Source organism: Rana temporaria, chromosome 1 (genome assembly GCF_905171775.1).
Source record: "Rana temporaria chromosome 1, aRanTem1.1, whole genome shotgun sequence".
NCBI lineage: Eukaryota > Metazoa > Chordata > Amphibia > Anura > Ranidae > Rana > Rana temporaria.
Window position 1 is genome coordinate 248,385,570 of NC_053489.1, and position 24,961 is coordinate 248,410,530.

The 24,961-nt window shown below is 41.7% G+C and overlaps 1 protein-coding gene across 4 annotated transcripts in view; it reads left to right on the plus strand.

Annotated features, from left to right (window-relative positions):
- Positions 1-24,961, plus strand: part of LOC120940369 (leukotriene B4 receptor 1-like) — a 48,063-nt gene that overhangs the window by 17,099 nt on the left and 6,003 nt on the right. For 2 of the 4 annotated variants that reach the window (XM_040353177.1, XM_040353204.1), the window contains exon 2: positions 19,373-19,418. In XM_040353177.1, coding sequence (XP_040209111.1) covers positions 19,410-19,418 — 9 coding nt within the window. In that variant the 5' untranslated portion in view covers positions 19,373-19,409. The remainder of the gene's footprint in view (positions 1-19,372; positions 19,419-24,961) is intronic. The other 2 variants (XM_040353194.1, XM_040353186.1) reach the window with 1 other exon arrangement.

The following is a 24,961-nucleotide window of genomic DNA, read 5'->3' on the forward strand; positions in this document are numbered from 1 at the left end:
TCTTGGCTACATGTTTCTTAAATGTTGTGTGTTGGTATACCTCCTGTCGCTCCCACCAGCCCAGATGTAAACAAGCGTAGGATGGGGCACAGGAGGCTCCCATAGCTACCCCACGCTTTTGACGATAGTATTTGCTATCGAAGACAAAATAGTTGGTGTTTAGGACCAACTCTAACAACTCCACTAGAAATTCATTTTGTGGGCTGGCCAAAGGATGTCTCATGTCCAGGCATTGAGATACTGCCTCCTGTACATAGGATGGTAGTTCTTTATTAAGATGTTTAATTCTCTTATCAATGTATTTGCCGATCCTCTCTAATGGTCCACCCATTCCCAATACGATCGGCCTACCAGGCGGTTTGTTTAAATTTTTGTGTACTTTTGGCGTAATGTAGAATGTAGGTGTGTTGAAATGTAATACTTTAAGGCAGTGTTTTTCAACTCCAGTCCTCAAGGCACACCAACAGGTCATGTTTTCAGGATTTCCTTTAGATGAAACGACTTTTGTGATTACTAAGGCAGTGAAACTGATCAAATCACCTGTTCAAAATAATGGAAAGCCTGAAAACATGACCTGTTGGTGTGCCTTGAGGACTGGAGTTGAAAAACACTGCTTTAAGGAATAGGAAATTCTTCTGAGTTAGCAGACCTACTTGTAATGATTTTGTAAGACGGTAATTGATTTCTTTGACAAAATTAGGAAAGGGGTTGTCCGGCCATCGTTCATAACATTTGATATCATTCAGCTGTCTGTGAATTTCCTCAAGATATTCATTTTCTGGCCAGAGAACTACATTCCCACCCTTGTCACTAGGTTTTATGATACAATTTGATACTTCTTTTAATTCTTGGAGGGCTTCCAGAGGATGAAACATGTAAACTCTTTGGGATCAGAACCCCCGTACATGTTGAGCTTTGTTACCCCCGTATTGGCTCAGTGATATCTATACTTTGAGCCATAATGCAGCTTGCTGGAGGACACCATATGGAGACATGAATTGCTTACATTGAGGACAATCATCACCCTCCATTTAGAGTTGATTTATAACCGTTTGGACTGGAGACTGGAGATTATTATTATATACCTTGTTTGGATATTGGCATCAACTATTGTTTCACCGGACAATTACTACATCTACTCTATTAATGAGCAGCGCGCTCAGTGCTGTGGATACACACAGATGGATGGATTGGCTGCGATCCCTTTGAGCAACTTGTGACAGCATATTGGATGGAATAGCTGCGATCTCTCTGAGCTATTTGTGACAGCAAACAGTGAGTAAACCAACTTTATCTTTGGATAACTACTGCTATCACTGTTTTCAATAACCATCACGCAACCTGTCAGCTTACAAGCTGTGCACCCAAATCGATCCATTGGATACACATCCAATGGATCGATTCAGATCTTTCATGAGCAACACCTGCTAGTCATATAGAGAACAACTTTATGGACACAGTTCTCTATATCATAATTGCTTTGATTGAATGGACTATATCCGTATGATATGGGAATCCGTTTAACTGTGGCCACATTACTGCCATTCAAGAAATTGTTCTTCTGGTGAACAATACTTTGAATACCTATAGCACCTTGCCATCTCTCCTATGTCTCCCAACAAATAATTCCAAGATTCAATGAGATCAGACTCATATGGATACACCTGTTTGATATGTTGATCTCTATGGAAGGACTTTAAATGAATCAATCAGGTTCCCTGTCCCTCTGGTACTTCCATTGATATCTTGTCTCCTACTAGCTATCTATTCAAGTGGAGTGGTGTCCCTTATCATTTTACCTCATTCTTGTGGTTTTTGTATATTTATTTCCAGGTGATTTTTTTCAGTGCTGCTTTTTCCACAGTGGACACTCATAGCCTGTTATTACAGGGAATCACTGTCCTGTGTGGGAACTATCAGGGATATATTTAGTTAGTAACTTGGCTCTTTATTTAAGGGGGTGTCTGTGATTTGTGGGAGGGTGGGTGTGCTATTCATGTATCTCAGTTCTCTTGTGGGGAAATTGAGCTTGTTTAGTCACCAGGATATGCCGTTACTGGGGTTCTTCTAATGGGGAATGATCTGGGTAGGCCCACCTATTATCTATAGGGGACCATTTTTTTATGCCTTATATATGTTTTTGATATAGCTTTAATAAAATTTGTAGTTAACACTTTAGGGTGTGCAGTGGTCTGTTTCTTTTTTTCTTTTTGGTTATACTCTATATTTGATTGCACCCCCCGATAATATCGGTGAGTACTGCAGCTTTTAAAATCAGGTGGGAATACCATATTCTCTCTTTTTTTCAACTAGTAGACTTAGAGTAAAGAAATATAGTAAAGAATAAGAATTGAGCAGTTCCCACCTATAGTTATATCTTGCCCCCTTACACTAAGGCCTCGTACACACGAGAGGATATCTGCTGGAAACGGTCTGCTGGACCGTTTCCAGCGGATAAATCCTCTGGCGGATTTGGATCTGATGGCTGTACACACCATCAGATCGAAATCTGCGCGGAATACATCCGCGGTGACGTGTCGCGCCGTCGCCGCGACGATGACGCGGCGACGTGCGCGACGCTGGAATGTAAATACTTCCACGCATGCATCGAATCATTACGACGCATGCGAGGGAGGGGAGCGGACGGACTGATCCGGTGAGTCTGACAGACGACTGGATCAGTCTGCTGGACTGGATTCCAGCGGATAGATTTTGTAGCATGCTACAAAATTTTTATCCGCTGGGAATCCGTCAGCTGGATTTTTATCTGCTGGGAAATGTCCGCTCGGACGTACAGACGACCGGATCTATCTGCTGTAACTGATCCACGGATCAATCCCCTCATCTGTACGAGGCCTAAGAAGAGACAATAATTCTATTCATTCAATTAAAGAGGGGGGCTATTGTACTCATCAATTAAATCATTAGCCGTATGGCAGATGGAAATGACAAATAAGAGGGGAGTTAGTGAGATCTTATACCATATAAAGCTAATACATTTAGCAGAGATAAGAAGATTCAATAGTGCCTCCCAAACCCCAGCTGGGCCGAGCACACCAGCAAAAGAGCAGGAAAAGGGCCCAAAAGTTCTATTAACCGCATGATCATGAAGTGTCAGATCCAGCACGTTGATGGATTTGTATCTATAAGGGGACATCTCAGTTAACAATTAAAAAAACTTTCCCAGTGCAGACCTGGTAGAAGATGTAGGCAACGTATGCAATCCCTGAGTAGTGATGAATGTAGGCGCATCTGGATTATGTCAGTGATCAGTAACAGAAAACCACATCAATCTTCTGGTGAAGCAGGCCGACACGTTCTAGGGTCCACAGACTGGACCTTGGACGTCTATGACGTTGTGGGTGGTAGGCTTGAATGGTCGTCTGGTGTGTCTAATCAATTCGGAACTTCTACTGGGTCTTGCTCCAGAAAGAGAAAGAAGTCAGGGAGTTGGTCCGGATCTGATAGGACAAATTTACTGTTGCCGCTTGTCACCTGTTGCTTCAGATAATATTTGTTATTATATTTATGATTTAATATCTCGCATATACGATATATGGTTAACCTCCCTGGCGGTATGATTCTGTCTGGAATTACGTACCAAAAGCGGTACATTTATTTTGCAAGGAAATTGGTGTTTTATACTGTAGGCCTGTAATTTTTAGAAATAACTCACTTAAATCTGACCAAGCAAGAGTCTTGTAGGCATCCCGGGTATGATTTTTTTTTTTTAAAACAAAATTATAAATTATAATATAATAAATAATTATAAATAATTATAACAAATAATAATATAATTATAATAAAAATTATTTAATAATGTAATCAACTCAAAATCACTGAAATTTGCAGTTGCAGAATTGTCGCTGTCATTATTTTATTTTTTTTATGACGAATTTCCCCGCAAATCGCTATCGCACAATTCTGCAAGTGATTATAATTTATTATCGCTGTTTTCTAGCTGATCTAAAACCATTTTTGACATAAAGGGACACTTTTGGACAATCTACAGTTTGCAGGCAGAAATGACATTTTTTATTATATAAAAGTACATGCAGGACACTGGGCAGACCACTAGGGACAAGGGGTGTGTGTATTTTTTACATACAGTACTGTAATCTATAAGATTACAGTATACTGTATGTAATGTGTTTGTTTACTTTTTTGAATTTGGCGCCGTTCTTCGCCCCCGTGCGTCGTAACGTCGCAGGGAACGGAGATCGGCGTCACACGGGGACTGTGAATCGAGCGAGGAGGTCCCGCTCGCTCACACAGCGGGTGGCATCGCTGGATCCAGGGACAAGGTGAGTAAACCAAGCCTGTGGATCCAGCGAAAGGTAAGCCCGTCCAGCCCGAGCGCGACTCGGGTTTGCCGATCCTAACATGTAAAACCAACCCCGAGTCGCGCTCGGGTTTACCGTCAGGGGGGTTAAAATAAGGGTTCTGTGATTAGAGTGAAAGTTTCAACATAACACATTTATTTAGAGAAAAGATATTAGCTATCTAACATACTGCATACATATACAGTTTTAAAGTAAGGGAAATAAAAGTTAGTTTCAAATACAAGATAAGCACATCACACTAAAAGTATTAAGAAAACAAATTATGACAAAGTAACTAAGTGCAGGGGAGAAGATAGATTCTGATGTTACCTTGACATCCCGGGCCCGGGAAGTTCTCATCATCTCTCTCCAATTCTATTGATGAGACCCCCTGACTTTATAATCCTGATGTCACTTCTGATTGGCTGAAATAGCCTTTCCTTTTATGGTCACAGCTTCCTTCCACCTTAACTTTGTCCCTGAGGCCCACTCTGATTGGACATTACTATCCTTTCCAAATATGGGCAACATCCTAGTTCTATCTATTAGCTATGTATAGGTTTGAAGTTTAAACTAATTACCTCTAGCTCTTTAGACCTCCTGTCTATTCATGGAAGAGTACAGTCGTTTCCAGGTGACACCATAAAGTGCAAACCTTTCCCACTGTGATTTCTTCCTGACTTGCTTTGTATGTCAAAAGATGTAGTAGATTGGTCGTCTCCGGCCATCTTCTCACAAAGCAATCATGCATATCAAATACGGAGAGTGCTAATTAGATATATTCAATCCCTAACTGTAACTTCTATTTAAAGTATCAGAACTTCTCCCCCACCACACATGTACTGTTATCGTAATATATATTTATACCTATGTACAATTATGGCGATTAGACATTAACAATTCACCCAGGGCAACAGATGACCCCTTGTGGCCAGTTGAGACAGATGAGACTAGGCCACACTTTAAGTGAGTAATTGTTTATGTCTAATATCCATTAGAATGTTAAGTTTCTCCCTCTGCCATTTTTTTTAGAAGTCAGCCAAGATATATCACCATGCCCGTCATGAAAATCAATACCCCGCATTGCAATATGAGAAAACCTTTTCATTCCATTTCCCTCCAGGTCCTAGTGGTGACTAAGCTAAAATCCCCATCATGTAAAAGTTCATTTAACCTTTCCTCGGTTTTCACCATATCATTACTAATTTGATTGTGGAGGTTTACTGACAAAGTATACATTTTTACATCAACATGGGGTATGTATGTGCTAGGATCTGGGACCTCAGGGGTACTCTCAATGATGTCAACACTGGTATGGGGTTTCTATAGTTTGCCCAATAGTACTGTACTCATGTGGAATGAAGCAAAAATTTGGATAGGGTATTTGGACACGACTGACCCCCATAGAGGAATGTCTGGTGATTGGTAACGACACAGTACAGTCCATCCATGTGGTAGGTGACCCTTGTGCTTGGTGTTCTCCATTTTGACCACTTCACTGGGCAGTTAGCCTCCATTTCACGTGGAATGGTTTCTTGAGGTGGTTGGCGTGGACTTTCCAGTTGGGGGTCCCTTGCTACGTTGGCTGTGGGATCCGGGTCATTGTTTAGACCACAGACTGGAGTGTCAGTTTCAAACACATCACAACGGCATACGTATCTATTGTCTTTGACAGTGCAGCAGGCAGTGTGCGGTGCTTTCCATCGCCCTTGAACTTGAATGAGCATTTCGGGGAGGTGCAGCCTTTCCTTGTACACGTCATTCTCGAGGTATCCGAGGGAGTGTATGGACGCCATTGTGTTAAAAGTAGTCCTCTTGTGGATGGAACACGGGCAGCGACATTGTGAAGGATATGTACATTAGGTCACGGTAGGTGCACAGTGACTGGCTTTTCTTGCAAGAAAATGGCCCTCTATTTGGGTGTGGTGTCACTATCCCTATACTTCGAATTGTGGAAACTGGCAAAGGTTTGCACTTGTCTCCAAAATGTACATTCATTCCACCACTAGTATTAGTGTGAGTACAATACCATTGTGTAAGATCTGTGTCTTTTAAGATAAAATTTCCATACGCGGTGCATATCACCTCTTGGCCCATACCATCCTCTCTAGCTTTATGTTATAAACCGTAAAAAAAATTAAATAACAAAACCTTTCCTCCCCTGCAAGCCCCTCAACACCCTGCAGAACTGGTTTCAGCACTTGCCGAACCTTTTTATTCACCATTTCCGATATGCCGGCGAATCGCTGTCAAATCGGCTTGGTTCCAAATTGACATGTCAGTTTCAAAAAGTTCTGGGATGGATGCTAGTATGCTGTCCGTGCCCTTTAACTTTCTGGATCTGAAAATGCCCCTGTGGTTCTGCCAATGGATCCTGAGTTTGCTTGCCTGGGAGGTAATACAAATCTACTAGCAAGGAAGAGTAAAACAAAGATACATTTGTCCGGGCACATGAGCCGAATTCGGCCATGTTCCACTGGGACAAATTAAGTACCACCTGCACATGAATAAACTTAACGTTATTAAACATTATTCCAGGGATTGAGTTTTCCGTTAGGCCACTAGGTGGTTCCTCTTGCAGTGTTGGGCATTCCAAGGAGGTTGGTTTGTAATAGGGGATTGCAGCTGTATTTTTGGACAAAATTGTAGGAGTAGGGGTGTTAGTCTTTGGGGACACCTGCAAGGTACTTTTCCCTGGGACGTACTGAAGAGTGGATGCATGAGTGTTGCTGGACAAGGGGATGGAGAAGAATATTTCCACTCTCCGGCATCCCTCAACCGTGTCTCTTGAATCAATAAACAATAAAGATCCGTTGTGAAAGCTCATGGCTCTGTTCTGGTAGTCCGTGATTTTCCCAGCAACGCCATTCATCCAAACTAGATGATTATCAATGGGACTCCACCAATAAACTTGCTTCCCTGCAGTCCCTACAATGGCCACAGGCAATAAGACGGATTCCCCCTCTAGACAGTAGACCAGATTCTGGTCAACGATCACGCTGATGAGCGGTCCAGTCTTCTCTCCCTTGGTATGTCCGATCAAATGGAGCAGGATCACAATCCACATCGACTTCATGGCTCTAAAAGGGAAGAAAGCAAAACATTTTAGTTGCAGAATTTTGTGAAGGCACAAACAATGGGGCACAAAACTGAGCCCAGTAAATTCAAAGGAATTTCCCAGATCTCCCCCCCTTGTGCTCCTTGTTTGGCCAAACAATCTGCTACGTCATTTTGTTCCCAGTATGGGGCAGTGCCTATATGACCTTTTACTTTGCACCCCCATGTTTTGACTGGCAAATTTTGCACCAATGTTACAATATATTTCACCAGGAATACGTGTTTACGTGGAGACCCATCTGAGGACATGTACTGGTGGGTGTGCCAGAAGGGCAGAAATTCTGTAAGAGTCTTACAGACCCATGCAGAATCTGTGTATAAAACAATTTCTTGATCCCCTTTCATCATTTCTAGGGCATGAGCAATCGCAGCCATCTCAGTGAATTTTGCTGATTTGACTTGACATGACCGAAAGATTGATGTTTGGGTCTTTGCCTGCGGATCGATAATGTATATTCCCAATCCTGCATGTGGGGAACCCTCCACGTAAAAACATGATCCATCTGTGAAAATTGGGACTGCCTTTTCCGGGACCTTTTCATTTGCTGACAAAGGTCTAGAGAAATGTTGTGCCGCTGATTGTGGGGTGATAGCACATTCATGTGGTGTTCCTTGGAAAAGGAGGCCATGGGCAATAGTGGAACGAATATATGTTTGTTTGACTTTAATGCCTTGATTTTGGGGCAACAGAGCCCAATGGGCCTGTCTGGCATTGAATACATTGCCATCTTCCACTCTGTCTGTGAGTAGAAACTTAGTGGGCATGTGCAGAATGACTGTGTTAAGTCCTATGATGTATGTGTAGTATTTAACTGCCCACAACATGTCAAGAAGGTGTTTTTCACATAGAGAGTACTTCCTTTCCACAGGAAATAATGCTTTAGAAACATATAATATGGGTCTTTGTTGCCCATGGATTTCCTGTGCCAGAACAGCTGACAGGGCTGTCTCTGATATGGCAGTCTCAATGTGAAAGGGCAGTTGGTACTCTGGGTTGGCTAATACTGGCGCTTGTGCTAAAGCTTCTTTAAGCTTCTGCACTGGATTGGTGTGTTGCTCCTTTTTCCCCCAAACATACAGTGGTGCGGACTTATGCGCACCATCAGGGATGTAACATTATATGGACAACATTTAGAACAGTTAAAACAAAACAAAAATGTTGATATAGAATATTAAAGCTTCCCTATATCATTTTGGGGATGGGACAAAGTTCCAACAGTTTTTTCTTCTCTTTTGACACTGGATAAATGTTTTATATAAATGTGTGACATTGTAGCTATTACCAACTATGACAATAGTCAGCAACAGTCATGTGACTAGTTTCCTGGTATAGGTGACATTGTATCCTCTCTACAGTTCTAATATTGGACAGTCATCATATGTATGTGGTCATGGGTAATTTTTTTTTATGTTGCTCAGTTTTCTTTTTGTGCCATAACTAAGTTCAAAAAGCAATGCTTAAAGCGGGGGTTCACCCTGTTAAAAAAAAAAAAAATATTTTTTTTTATTAGACCATTACATTCGGCATCGTAGCGCGAGCTACGTTATGCCGGTCTTACATTTTTTATCCCCGTACTCACAGTGCTATGGCTCATTGAAGATTCCGGGGAATGGGCGTTCCTATGGTGAGAGAAGGTGATTGACGGCCGGCCCTGGCACGTCACGCTTCTCCGGAAATAGCCGAAATAGGCTTGGCTATTCACGGCGCCTGCGCATAGCCTGTGCGCAGGCGCCGTGAAGAGCCGAGACCTACTCCGGCTGTCTTCGGGGAGCGTGACGTGCCAGAGCCGGCCGTCAATCATCCTCCCTCTCCATAGGCACGCCCATTCCCCGCGGGAGTCGGATTCTTCAATCAACGATAGCACAGTGAGTACGGGGATTAAAAATTTAAGACCGGCATACCGTAGCTCGCGCTACGATGCCGAATGTAATGGTCTAATGATGTGAAGGAGGGTGAACCACCGCTTTAAAGATCATATAGATATACTGGGACTGGTGAGACTCATAGTGATTGGCAAATAACAGAGTATAGTACAATTGTACTTAAGTAATTTAGTATAATTATTCCTGAAGCCACAAGTAACTGGTAACAGCACACCTATCCGCATTCGGAAATCGGGTCCTGTTTGCCTTGCTTCTGGGACAGCCTTCCATGGCGATTCCAATTGGATACATCATACAGTAATGGTCTTTGGACCACCTTTATTGGCTTTCTGTGCTTGTACTTTATTAGTGTGGGCAGAGTTAGAGAAGGAAAAACACGAGTACTTTTACGACATATGCCTTCCAATGAATGCTTATCTTGTCATTCGGAGTATTAAGGACCTTTGATTAAAATTGTTATAGATATACTGTGACCTAATATGAGGCCCTTTACATTGCCATGTGTAACAATTTAAATGATTGCGCCCATCAGCCAGCTAGTCTGATTGCCATCTCCCATCTTTCTTCCTCCTTTGTCATATGTCTGCAAGTAACTCTGCCCCGCCTTCTGCGGATTGCCCCTGTGTGTGTGTGTGACCCTTCCAGTTTCCAGGGGGATCTTGTTGCCATCGCAACTCACCACAAACTCCTTTTACTGACGCTGTGTTCAGTTATACCAACCCTGATGGGTTGAAGCCTGGGGTGGTGCCCCACTTTTGGGCATATAGCTCCGTCCTTGGCTATCATGTGTAGCTGCTGTATGAGTCCTGCCTTTAGCAGACTTGGGAAGAGGTCATCACTTTAAGAGGTCTCCGTGCAGATTTAGGCAGTGTCATGTAAGCAGACAAAAATAACTTGATTTCAGAATGCGGATAGGTGTGCTGTTACCAGTTACTTGTGGCTTCAGGAATAATTATACTAAATTACTTAAGTACAATTGTACTATACTCTGTTATTTGCCAATCACTATGAGTCTCACCAGTCCCAGTATATCTATATGATCTTTAAGCATTGCTTTTTGAACTTAGTTATGGCACAAAAAGAAAACTGACCAACATAAAAAAAAATTACCCATGACCACATACATATGATGACTGTCCAATATTAGAACTGTAGAGAGGATACAATGTCACCTATACCAGGAAACTAGTCACATGACTGTTGCTGACTATTGTCATAGTTGGTAATAGCTACAATGTCACACATTTATATAAAACATTTATCCAGTGTCAAAAGAGAAGAAAAAACTGTTGGAACTTTGTCCCATCCCCAAAATGATATAGGGAAGCTTTAATATTCTATATCAACATTTTTGTTTTGTTTTAACTGTTCTAAATGTTGTCCATATAATGTTACCCCTACTCCCCTCTTTTTTTTTTTTTTATTTCACCATAGCAACCTCCAGAATCACCAAAAATAAAGTGATATAGGAAATGAAGAAAAATAGTTTTCCTTAGAAGAAAAAGGAGGAAATGTTAAATGAACTTTTACATGATGGGGATTTTAGCTTAGTCACCACTAGGACCTGGAGGGAAATGGAATGAAAAGGTTTTCTCATATTGCAATGCGGGGTATTGATTTTCATGACGGGCATGGTGATATATCTTGGCTGACTTCTAAAAAAAATGGCAGAGGGAGAAACTTAACATTCTAATGGATATTAGACATAAACAATTACTCACTTAAAGTGTGGCCTAGTCTCATCTGTCTCAACTGGCCACAAGGGGTCATCTGTTGCCCTGGGTGAATTGTTAATGTCTAATCGCCATAATTGTACATAGGTATAAATATATATTACGATAACAGTACATGTGTGGTGGGGGAGAAGTTCTGATACTTTAAATAGAAGTTACAGTTAGGGATTGAATATATCTAATTAGCACTCTCCGTATTTGATATGCATGATTGCTTTGTGAGAAGATGGCCGGAGACGACCAATCTACTACATCTTTTGACATACAAAGCAAGTCAGGAAGAAATCACAGTGGGAAAGGTTTGCACTTTATGGTGTCACCTGGAAACGACTGTACTCTTCCATGAATAGACAGGAGGTCTAAAGAGCTAGAGGTAATTAGTTTAAACTTCAAACCTATACATAGCTAATAGATAGAACTAGGATGTTGCCCATATTTGGAAAGGATAGTAATGTCCAATCAGAGTGGGCCTCAGGGACAAAGTTAAGGTGGAAGGAAGCTGTGACCATAAAAGGAAAGGCTATTTCAGCCAATCAGAAGTGACATCAGGATTATAAAGTCAGGGGGTCTCATCAATAGAATTGGAGAGAGATGATGAGAACTTCCCGGGCCCGGGATGTCAAGGTAACATCAGAATCTATCTTCTCCCCTGCACTTAGTTACTTTGTCATAATTTGTTTTCTTAATACTTTTAGTGTGATGTGCTTATCTTGTATTTGAAACTAACTTTTATTTCCCTTACTTTAAAACTGTATATGTATGCAGTATGTTAGATAGCTAATATCTTTTCTCTAAATAAATGTGTTATGTTGAAACTTTCACTCTAATCACAGAACCCTTATTTTAACCATATATCGTATATGCGAGATATTAAATCATAAATATAATAACAAATATTATCTGAAGCAACACACCTTAATGCTGAAAGGATGGCCCCAGGTGTCGGTTTCTTCCGGCCTGACGGATCAGGTCCAGCAGGGGATGGACCACCTCTGCAAACTTTTCAATCAGTGGAACAAACCTGAAAAGTTGTGGATGGCCCTCATCCACTTACTCTCTTTGTTGGGAAGCTCCAATGTCTCAGTACCTTTATCTGGCCTCCTAAAATCCATGGATAACTTATACCTTCCGGTGCCAAAGTCAAAGCCACCATCCCTTAACGACTAATGCGTCTTGTGACATCCTTTCTAGTCACCCCTACCTGACTTCACATATGTCTCATGTTTGTAATAAAAGGGGGTCTATTCCACTTTGGCCAGCTTGTGGATGCCAGAAACAGGGTTTTAAGGCCTTTCCAAGATTTTCTAAATGCTTTATATCTCCCTACGCTTGTCTTCAATGAATACTTACAGGCGTGATACGTCATTAGGCCCAATCCTTGACTGTCTCACATGAATTACCTAAATTAACGCTGTTTGAGAAAACGCGCTTGGGAGGTCCATTCAGCAAAAGGTTAATTGCACAAATTTAAAAGCTACAAGTTTCAATGACAACAATATTTTCTCAAACACCCATATATGAAAAAATGGGAACAAATACTGGGAGAGTAATGGCCCCTGAAGATGTGGCAACAAATATGATCTCAAGCTGCCAATAGTTTGATTCGTACACTGTACAAAGAGAACCAATACAAGATACTTTTCCTCTGACACTAGCCTCCGGACAAGCTATGCATTCTAAATTTCCCTGCTGATTACAGATGCTGGAGATGTTGAAAAGCCCTTGGGACTATCCAACACATATCCTGGTATTTCCCTTGTAATAAACCTTACTGGCAACTTTCTTCTACAGTACTTCTCTTCTCTCTATTGTTACTTCCTCTAGCTTTATTCCCTTTACTACTATTCATCTATTGTTAATTCCCCTAGCTTTCTTATCTTTACTACTATTCATTTATTTTTCTACTTAACGTCCATACCTAGTCTTGCCAATCTAAGTCAGCTTTCCTACCTTCCTCATTTAAACATTATGCTTGTTAATTCACACAGTGAAACATGCACACTGAACATTCTCACTGACGCATCCATCTTCCCCTAATAGGCTTATTACCAAATTTATCTTGCTGTTCTAAGGACATTGCGAGTCAACTGTATGTACAATTGTTCTATCCTTATCCTTACTGCCTCAGGGTAGCTGTTCTGTTAGTTTATTCAATGCTTTATCTGCTTTCTGTTTTTTACAGTTGGCACTTAAATTGCAACTTTTTAATATTATTTTTTTAAATATCTCCTAAAAAAAAAAAAAGCTATAAAAAAAATAATAATACATTTACAATCACTTTCATACTGAACTCCAGACAGATGAAATATGTATACCAGACCTTCTTTGCCTGCCAAATGATTACTGTTTCTGTCAATTCACAGCCATTATGGAGGCCTGATTTTTCTCAACTGCAGTGAAAGGTATACCTTTTTTTACCAGTTAAGAAACATGCACAATGGTACATAACGATAATGGTACTCTGCAGATTTCAAAATCTCAGACCAATGTTTTCCAACATGAGACTAATATCCCTAATAGAAAACAACATGGTCCACAAAAATACAGAGTACTTGGCTATGTTGTCACGTGATTCTTTAACTGCTTGCCAGCCCCCAGCATTTTATAGCCTTTTCCAGGAACATATGGATTGCTGTTTTTCAAAAGCACAAGCTCTTCGGCAGAATGTATCAATTTACAAGGATGAGACAAACCACTTAACACTGGCAGGGGTAGTTACATAGGAGGTGAGGTTGAAAAAAGTCCATCAAGTCCAACCTATGTGTGTGATTATATGTCAGTATTACATTGTATATCCCTGTATGTTGCGGTTGATCTAATCGTTTTTTGAAACTATCGATGCCCCCCCACTGAAACCACCACCTGTGAAAGAGAATTCCACATCCTTGCTGCTTATACAGTAAAGAACCCTCTATGTAGTTTAAGGTTAAACCTCTTTTCTCCTAATTTTAATGAGTGACCACGTGTCTTGTTAAACTCCCTTCTGCAAAAAAGTTTTATCCCTATTGTGGGGTCACCAGTACGGTATTTGTACATTGAAATCATATCCCCTCTCAAGCGTCTCTTCTCCAGAGAGAATAAGTCCAGTGCTTGCAACCTTTTTTTATTCATGCAAAACCTTTATCCCAAAAGGAAAAACAACTGTTTGCTGTAACCAATTATAAAGTATGAGCTGGAGTTTGGTTTCAATTTGTTATTGTATCTAAATCTGCTAGTACATCTAGCACTACCCCTCCCCCCCCCCCGACTGATAATGATGCTGTGCCCCCTCTGCTCCTTCATCCAGAGCAGGAGCACTGTAATACAGACAGAAGGTGTGTTACTGGCCAGACCACCAGGTAAAAACAGGGTAAAAGTCAAAGATAATAAAATGAATGCAGTCAACATATTTATTTAATGATTGGTTAGCTGCCATATATTACATTTTTGTTTTGGAATTAATACAGCTTAAAGCTTTGCCGGATATCTAGAGAATGTGAATTCTGGTCAAAAAGGGCAGAGGGAGACGTTCTTTATTTAATAACTTGCAACATAAACAGAGATTTTTAGTGCAAGTACGGTATCCTCTTTCTTTGGGGCCCTCCTCCCCTCCCTCAGCATTTTTGTATTAGGTCATAATAACCTGTAAATATTCTCCTAACTGTTCAGCTTGCATCGCACTAATGGTTTCACAAAATCTTCTGCATAACACTACCCACGCATGCACACTGCGGATGCCATTCACATCAATAGAAAGATCACCTACATGCTGCAGATAGGCTTTCAAGGTAAAAGGGCACATTATAGCAGGCAGTATTTAGCCAAATGACAAGCCCCTGCCATGCCTCCTTCAACACGAACCATGAAAATTAATTTGCAAAAGACTATTGATTTAACCCATTTTTTTATCACTACTTTTCCATTATTTTGGCGTTACAAAATTCTAAATAAATGGTGAATTCATACCAGGCCACACACCATCAATTTGGGGGGGGTGCTTTGGGGCAGCTGGGCTCTGCGCCCCCCACCCCAAAGCACCTTGTTCCCATGTTGATCGGGACAAGGGCCTCTTCCCGATAACCGTGGGTGGTGGTGGTTGTGGGAGTCTGCGGGTTCTTCTCCCGAAGCTGGGTCCCGCTGTTGTGTTGGCTCCCACTGTCTGCCATTTTCTTTATAGCCATGGGACGTGGCCATCAGGTGACGTAATCTGGAGACCCCACGCCTGACAACAGGGCTACGATGGGGGACATTATTCATTTTTAATAAAGGACTATTTTTGACACTTGTTGGGTGAATTAGTAGGGGTACAATTTACCCCATACTTATTCATATGGGGGGGGACAGGGATCACATTGGCCCCCTTGACAAGGAGGGCTCCCAGATTCTGAGAAGCCCCCTGCCCGCAGACCCCCACAACCACCGACCATGGTTGTCAGGAAGAGGCCCTTGTCCCTATCAAAGACAAGGCCCCAGAGCACCCACCCCAGATTGTCCCCCCCTTTCCTGACCGTGCTCAGCTAAGGGTCTGGTATAGATTTTGGGGAGACCCCACGCCAGTTTTTTTCTATTTTGGCATTGGGTTCCCCTTCAAGATCCTTAGAGCACAAGTCGCATGCCACAAGTCAGATCGGTTAAGACGATGATCCGACTTGGATTACATTCAAATCAATGGTCTGAAATCGTGCCCAAGCCAGACCAAAGTAGTGCAGGAACCTTTTTCAACGTCGGATCAGTTCAGAAGGCTTTCATAGGGAACGATTTATTTATACAGGTCATGCGACACGTGTTCCCAATGTTGGAGTGTATGTTGCACCAGTGTGAACCTGGCCTAAAACCTAAAAGCTGATTGGTTACTATGCACAGCTGCACCAGATTCTGTGTGCACCAGTTTTAGTAGATCACCCTCATTATGTATACATACATAACTCATGCGGTAATCTCATTTTCTGAACATGACATTAAAGGCTAGCTTTAGCTTCTTCTTTTTTTAACGGAGTAAAGAAAAGTTAACATTTCTGGCAAATGTTTATTTCTGTCCGAGACTCCATGTGGGAAGTTTTCCCATAGCAAACCAACCCTCTAAAATGCAGTAAGCATATTCCCTGGAATTCATAAAGTGTTTCATAGACATATAATTCTTCTGCACGCATCCCTGTATCACAAAAGTGATTGCAACCGATTCATACAGTATCAGGGAACAGACAGATGAATTTGTCACAGGAAGCATCTGGCAATGAGTTCACATCCGACAAAAATGTTATAGCCTTCACATCCAGCTTTTGTCAGGTGAAAAATCGAAATTGGCTGTCGAAAGCACCATACTAACGATCCTAAAATCGTCAGACGAAATTTTTCTTTCCGATTTTTGAATTGTGTGTACGAGACTTTAGTGTTATTGCCACCACCAACACACAAACACTCCTTCGCCCAGCCACTGTGGCCATCACACAGACAGCAGCCAAAGAGTTTTGTTTTTGAGTGGGTGGAGAATAATAGGCAACTATAAGGCCCCTTTCACACTGAGGCTTATTTCAGGCGTTTTAGCGCTAAAAATAGTGCATAAATTACGCCTGAAATAATCCTGCCCCAGCATTCTCAATGTGAAAGCCAGAGGGCTTTCACACTGAGGCGATGCACTGGCAGGAGGAAAAAAAATCTCCTGCAAGCAGCATCTTTGGAGCGGGGTGTTTACGGCTCCTTCCCATTGAAATCAATGGGAAACCGTGGTAATACCGCCAACAATTCGCCTCTGCAGATGGTATTAACCCTTTTTCGGCCGCTAGCGGGGGTTAAAACCGCACCGCTAGCGGGTGAATACCGCGGTAAATACAACGGTATAGCAGCGATAAAAATCCCGCCGCTATACCGCCACCGCACCTCCACTGCCCTGTGTGAAAGGGGCCTAAGACTATTTCCCCATCAGGTCCACCTTGTTTATATTTAATACATAGCAACAGTGGGCAAGACTGCTATTGGACTGACTAGCAGCTATAGAATCTAGCAGCACAGTGGCAAAGTGGTTAGCACTTCCACCTGGCAGCACTAGTGTCAATCCCAATCATGACACTATCTTCATGGAGTTTGCATGTTATCCCGGCGCCTGTGTGCGTTTCCTCATGGTACTCTGGTTTGCTCCCACACTCCAAAGACCTGATGGTAGGTTTATTAGCTCCTTTTAGGGACATTGTAAGCTCCTTGAGGGCAGGGACTGATGTGAATGTACAATATAGGCGCAGTTCTTGAACTGTATTTTGCGCTTAACAAATAATAAAATAAAATAAAATAAAATATATGTAAAGCAATGTGTAAATTGACACCGCAATATAAAAGTACCTGTAATTAATAAATAAATAAACTGCCTTCTGCAGTCATTTAAAGGCAGGTGGACCTGATGAGGAACCCGTCACCATCATCGTTAAAAAAAGCCCACACTGCGGAGCCATGGGCCGGCGTCCTGGGAGCGCCAGATGTGACCGTACATGGTTGATGGCTCACTCCTGATACATTAGCAGTCTGGTTTGTCCCTCCTGTGCAATAAGTTCAGCCTGCTTCTCCTTCCTATCTGCTGGTCCATCCCTCCCTCTGAACTCCCCTCCTCTTCCTCTCTTGTGGGCACCCACGTGACGTCACCTTCCCCACCACTAACATTAGAGATCTCGGAAGTAGGCAGCAACAGCGGGGACCATCCTCCTTAGGCTGATCTGGGTACTGATTTATTTTTTTTAGACTTAGGACTTAAAGCGGGAGTTCACCCATTTATTAAAAAAAAAAAAATTTCCCCTTAGATTCCTGCTCGTTTTGTCTAGGGGAATCGGCTAGTTGTTTTAAAATATGAGCAGTACTTACCGTTTTCGAGATGCATCTTCTTCCGTCGCTTCCGGGTATGGGTCTTCGGGAGCGGGCGTTCCTTCATGATTGACAGTCTTCCGAGAGGCTTCCGACTCTCCGACGGAGAGGATGCATCTCGTAAACAGGTAAGTACTGCTCATATTTTAAAACAAATAGCCGATTCCCCTAGACAAAACGAGCAGGAATCTAAGGCTAAAAAGTGCTCTCTAAGGGTGAACCTCCGCTTTAAATGTGATTGGATGTAAAAGGATGCAAGTCCATTTACGCATGCCTGCCTATAGACTAACAATGTTTGAGGATTGATTTTCACGCCAAAAAAATGTGTGGAACATATAAACTTAACTTATTATAATAAAAATAAAAAAATATATATAATGAAAAGCTGCTCCCCTAAAAATATAAGAGGACAATACCTCATTAGATTTAGTGAATGTGTGGTAAGTAGGGGGCGCTAGTACAAAAAAATCTAATCGATCAGTGATAGCAATTACAAAATTCATGTGATATCAATTAAAAAATAAACAACAACTATCAATCAAAGCTATATAGCAAAGACCCAGTTGGATCAATAGTGAAAGAAAAAGATTCACAAGAGAACCTCTATTAGAAGAGTGATGTGCTCCCAAAACCTTAAATCAAGAAGAAAATAAATTCTTAATAATAATGTCCATAAATTTCTGTAGTAGTAGTGAGCCACTTAAAAATAACGGAGTTAATCTTGCAATGGACCAGAAGATAAACATGCAATCTTCTCATGAACTGCAGTGCTTCAAAATCCTTCCACCAATTCCGCAAAACGACACCCAAAAGTGTAAATAATATATGCGCTTACCACAGCGCTTTGACTCCTTTAACTAAAAAGAAAGTCAAACACGCTTGTGCAGTTGTGAATGTCTGCAAACATATAGTGCGTCCTCCAGTGGTTGACACAGGCAAATCTTCTCCCAGTAATCTCAGGAATGGAATAAAAAACAGAAAAACAGAATAAAAAACATATAGACTAACAATGAGCTTCCATTCAAATGTGCCAGAAAAACTGACATAACATGCAATTCAGGTTTACCTTCATGTTTTTGCTCAGGGTAGAACAAACATGTTTTCTTTGTAAATATGTTTTTTTTTGTTAAATCAAAAATACCTGTAAATCTGTAACTGTAAGTCTGAAGAGTTCTTCGAAGGGGTGTGTCATGAGATTTGACCTATGTTTATATTTTCCACCAAAGCCCTGCGATTTTCAGTTTTGCTTTTAATACATAGGTTCATATTTATAAAGCAGTGAATGCAACTTTCACCAAACATTCACTAGGGGTGACTTAATCGCTGTCATCTAATGCAGATGCACCTGCAGGGAATGTTTAGTGAATGTCACTGCTTTATAAATATGCCTCTTTTTTGTCAGATTTAAGATGAACAGATTCATGTTGTAAAGTGACTGATTATATGTATAAGTTTACTTTAATACTATAAATAACTCTTACATTTACCCAGCAGGACATCCCTTATTCTTCGGGGGGACTACAGCACCATGTCTGAAGTAAGTAATAACGCTCACAGGGCTCTTAAATTTTACTGAAATGATTATTGAATGGTTAATCATAGATAACTCAAACTTCTACGTCTATCTTAAAGGCCCAATTTTACGAAAAATACTGTATTCTAATAATTTACATATTTTTTTTCTCAACACTTAGGCATCGTAAACACAGCCGAGAATCTCGTCAGGAAAAACCTGTCATTTTCCCTGATGAGATTCTTGGCAAGAAACTCTTGCCGCCCGAGTGTACAGATTTTCGTTTCAAAAGAACCGCGGTTCTCTTGAAAGGAAAGAACGTGGTGAAGTAATCGCGAACGATGAGCATGCGCTCGTCACATTCGATGCCGTTGTCGCCATCTTGCTTCACCCTACCTATGCTGTGGAAGCTACCGCACATGCGTCAAAAGTCATTTCGAGCATGCGCAGGTTTCCACAGCGACAGGTAAGTATACACACTTTCGGGTTTCTCTTCGGGAAACAGGCCGACAACAATCTCAACGAGAAAAAAGAGAGCTTTCTCGTCAAGATTCTGCCCAGATTTCCTGACGAGAAACCTGAATGCCTCGTACACACGAACGGGAATCTCGGCAAGAAGCAGTTTTCTTGCTGTTTTTTTCCGAGAAAACCGGTCGTGTGTACGAGGCCTTACATACAATCCAAGTTGTTTAGCAAGTGTGACAAATGTGCACAGCATACATCCACATTATGGCGTATGCACCCCTTTGTTTGTACTCCTCTAGCATTGACCCTTGAGTGCTGTTCCTTGTCATTCCATCCATTGCCATCTTCCATATCACTTTGTTTGAGTTCATGTCCCTCTTCAGCCACCGGGCTGGCCACATATGCATAGGAGTTACACCATCCAGGCATCTGGCTCAAATCTTGGCAGATGCTGCAAATGGGCTGAGAGACATGCAAAGTCTATTCTGCCAAAAAACCCTAGGGTTGATTTACTAAATCTGGAGAGTGCATAATCTGGTGCAACTCTGCATTGAAACCAATCCACCTCTAGTTGTTTTTTTTGGCAAAGCTTACTTGAACAAGCACAGTTGTGCCAGATTTTGCACTCTCAGTTTTAGTAAATCAACCCCTCTATCTCTTAACATTTTTTTTTTATTATTTTATTCTTTTTTTGTAATATTTAAGTAATGTTCTGCTTTGATTAACTGCTTGCTGACCAGCCACTGTCATTATATGGCGGGAGGTTAGATCCCCTGTGTGAATCGCCGTAGGTGTACGCCGGAAGCTTTAGGGCTATGGGACACGCTACCGCAACGCTACGCGGGAGCCGATGCGCGTGGCCGGCGGCCACGAAGTCCGCCGGCAACCCGCGATAGCTCCTCAGAGAGCCAGAACGGGGATCTGTCAATGTAAACAGATCCCTGTTCTGTCAGGGAAGTAGAGAGAGATCTTCTGTTCCTAGTGATCAGGAACAGTGATCTCTCTCTACTCCCTTTCGGTCCACTCCCCCCACAGTTAGAAACACCTCCATAGGACACACTTAACCCCTTGATCACCCCCTAGTGTTAACCCCTTGGATGACATTTACACAGCAATCAGTGGCTATTTTTAGCTCTGATCGCTGTATGAATGTTAATGGTCCCAAAAAGTGTCAAAAGTGTCCGATCTGTCTGCCGCAATGTCGCATATATAAATGCCATAAATATATCCCCTATTTTGTAGAGGCTATAACTTTTTCACAAACCAATCAATATACACCTATTGGGATTTTTGTACCAAAAATATGTAGAAGAATAAATATTGGCCTAAACTGATGAAGAAATTTGTTTATTATTTATTATAGCAAAAAGTAAAAAATATTTTTTTTTTTTTCAAAATGTATGCTCTTTTTTTTGTTTGGGTACAGCATTGCACGATGGTGCAATTGTCAGTTAAAGCGACGTAGTGCGGTATTGCAAAAAATGGCCCGGTCAGGAAGTGGGTGAATCCTTCCGGGGCTGAAGTGGTTAAAGCAGTGCAAGGACGAATGATGTTTTGAAAACTCTAGCAATCAATCAGAACTCAGAACAGTTCCTGATGTCTGAAAAGCTAAACATAAGTAATTGCTTTAGGCTTTTTCTGTAGTGTGAACTTTACTAAACCTAAATGAGTGTTGTTAACACTGCCATAAACAACACAATCTTCCCCATTCAATAGCAGCAGAATAATATTAAGTAAACAGCACAAATAAAACAAATAACACAACATAAATCCATCGAAAATAAACACACTATAAAAGTAAATATATATATACAGTATTATACATATATAAAAATTTCCTTACAGCATCGCTCACATGGTGCATGCTGATAAAATTGTGTACCCCAACTTTAATATATAGAAAAGTTCTGTTAGAAGATTTGCAGCACCTTGTGTATTTATTAATACGTACTTCCAAAAAGTGTTTTTTCCCTTTTATTGGTTGAACCAAATGGTCTTTTTTCAGCCAGACTAAGGCCTGTACACTGCTGCTGGTAAATGGACGTTTAGGAGCAGTTGGGAATTTTTTTCAACTGCTCCTGAACTCTCCTCTATGTTATCTTATCAGTACATATATACAGGGTTGTTTATAGTAATTTCTAGGCAGTTGTGGTTAGAGGCTTTTTTGGAACGCAAAAAAATGGGCTCAGAAGCTGAGTTTAGAGTCATTTTAAGCGCCAATCGCTTCTAAACGCGGCTAAGCATGGTAACTCGCATTTAGCCGCATTTGGTTTACAGGAGTTTTTTGTTTTTGGCAATTTTTTTAAGAAACGCTTCTAAACGCAAATGCGTCAAAACGCAGCATGTAAACGGGGCAAAACGGACGTTTTAAACATAGGTTAGGATCTGTCAAGTTAAATTGTTCAGGAGAGGTTGTAAAAAGGTCCAGTGTACATGAAGCCTAACTATGGAAGCAAACACACATTTTGCCTTTTTTTTTAACAAACGTTAAATGCAGCAAAACGCACAGTAAAAAATGTGCAAACTGCAACACGCCAACAATCAGATGATGGTATCAGTGACATATCATATATGTATGCAATGTATGCAGTGCACATGGGCCCCAAGGGATATAGGGCCCACTATGCCCTCACACAAGGCACAACAAATTCTGTTCTTTTTACCCTTCTGTGTCCCCTGCAGCAGAATTTCTGTTTATGCCAGGAAGGGGGCAGGTGCTAAAAGCAGTGGCATCACTAGGGGTTGGCTGTTGGGTCTATAGCCCCAAATCTGGGGCCCATAGCCCCGAGACTCTTACTGAAGCAGTCCCTGCCTAACCACCGGGCCACCAGTGTGACAGGCGGCTGCATGAGGAAGCCGAGCAGGCGGATGAGAGAAGCGAGTGGGCAGAGATGACACTATCTATCTCACCGCGCCCGCCCCGCATCACTGCTCTTCTGCCCTGCGAAGTGACTGGGTATACGGTAGGAGACAGGCAGCGTTGCGCTGTATTATTCCCCAGCTAGCAGAGAGCCAGCAGGCCAGGAGCTCCACTGACACTCTGACCCCACCCCATGTAGACCGCATGTTCGGGACTCAGGGGGCCGCAGGATAGGAGCTGAGATCATAGTGGGAGGGAGCAGCAGCCGGCAGTGGTGGTGAGAGCCAGAGGCTTTGGATCTGGGATAGGAGTGGGACAAAGCAGGTGCCCACTGTGCTGAAAGCCAGCAGATGGTGAGCCTGGCTGGCCAAGACCAGGTAGGTCTTTAGTGTGGACTAAATACTGTGGCTGAAATGTTCACTAATTGGAGCACTAGCACGGACCACCAGTGGTACTGGCACATCTTCCACACATGGAATGGCACCCCTTTTTTTAATGTGCTGCCATGCCTGCATTTCCTACAGAGAAAAGGTGCATGCAGCATTTTGAAAATGCAGCGGCCTTGAAATTGCATGGTGGAGATTTACGATTGTGGTAAAGAGCAAAATCTGGTGCAGCGTTGCATAGAAACCAATCTGCTTCCAGGTTTTATTGTCAAAGCTTAATTGAACAAGCTGAAGTTAGAAGCTGATTGGCTACCATGCACAGCTGCACCTGATTCTGAGTGCTCCAGTTTTAGTAAATCTGCCCCATATTGTCTGGTACCCAAAATTGTAGTTATACCATTCTAAAGCCAGCCCTAACAATCGTGTCATTAATCAATACATTTCCCTCTACTAAAGAACTGTAATAGTGGCGGTTGTTGAGGTTCTTCCACCATTTTCTTTCAGGATTTTCCAATATTTTAAAATGATGTTGAAATATGATGTGATTCTGAATGGTAATGTCACACAAAAGGAAATATTTACTATTATGCCTCTGAGGCCTCGTACACACGTCCGAGAATCTCGTCAGGAAAAACCTGTAGTTTTCCCTGACGAGATTCTTGGCAAGAAACTCCTGCCGCAGGAGTGTACTGACTTTCATTTCAAAAGAACCGCGGTTCTCTTGAAAGGAAAGAACGCAGTGACTTCAACACGTATCATGAGCATGTGCTTGTCACATTCGATGCCGTCGCCACCATCTTGCTTCACCCTACCTATGCCGTGGAAGCTATCGCGCATGCGTCAAAGTCATTTTGAGCATGCGCGGGTTTTCACGGCGACAGGTAAGTATACACACTCTCTGGTTTCTCGTTGGGAAACAGGCCGACAAGAATCTCGACGAGAAAAAAGAGCGGGTTCTCTTTTTTTCTCGTCGAGATTCTGGCCAGATTTCCAGAAGAGAAACCTGAATGCTGTTTTTTGCCGAGAAACCCGGTCGTGTGTACAAGGCCTGAGACCTGCTGATCCAAGCACTCTTCCCTTCAATACTGTTCCTTTCAGTGTCTTATACTTCCCTGGAATAACCTCTTGCATTCAGTCTGTCCTCCATCTCTAATAGTCTTTCTTTGTTAATCCGTTCATTGTTTCTATGCAACTAACTCGCAATGAATTGATTCTGAATTATGGATTTAAATACTAGAGGGAGTTAACAACTGGAATGTAATAATTATTGATTTTTATCAATTATAGAAAGCCTGACTGAGGAACAAATGTCACTTTTAGACATTTTAAAGTGAACGTCTCACAAAATATTTGCAGAGCACCATAGATGGATAAGGCTAGAATGAATATGATATTGTACCTTGCCAATATATAGTTATTACAAAATGTGTGTCATCCAAATAATGGAAACTTTTAGTTCCTTAGAAAAGTTCTGTTTTGCAAGCTAGCATATTCAGTTTTGTAAATCACATGTAGGAGTGGTTATATTGGTTATTTTTGTAACGCAGCATTTTTAAACATTAATAGAAGAAGGAATGTAAACACTTGGTCTTTAGTTAATCTTTCTTGTAAATATTTCCCAGGCCCAGGAAGGGCCTGGGAGCAGCCATGGATGGACATTTCAGGTGGAATGGTTGATGTCTTGGGGTTGATTTACTAAAACTTGGAGTGCAAAATCTAGTGCAGCTGTGCATGGTAGCCAATAAGATTCTAACTTCAGCTAGCTCAATTAAAGTTTCACAAAGAAAATTGAGTACTGTCCGTGGGGTACTAATATGGCTACAATCACGTCAAACTTTCACAATAAAACCTTGAAG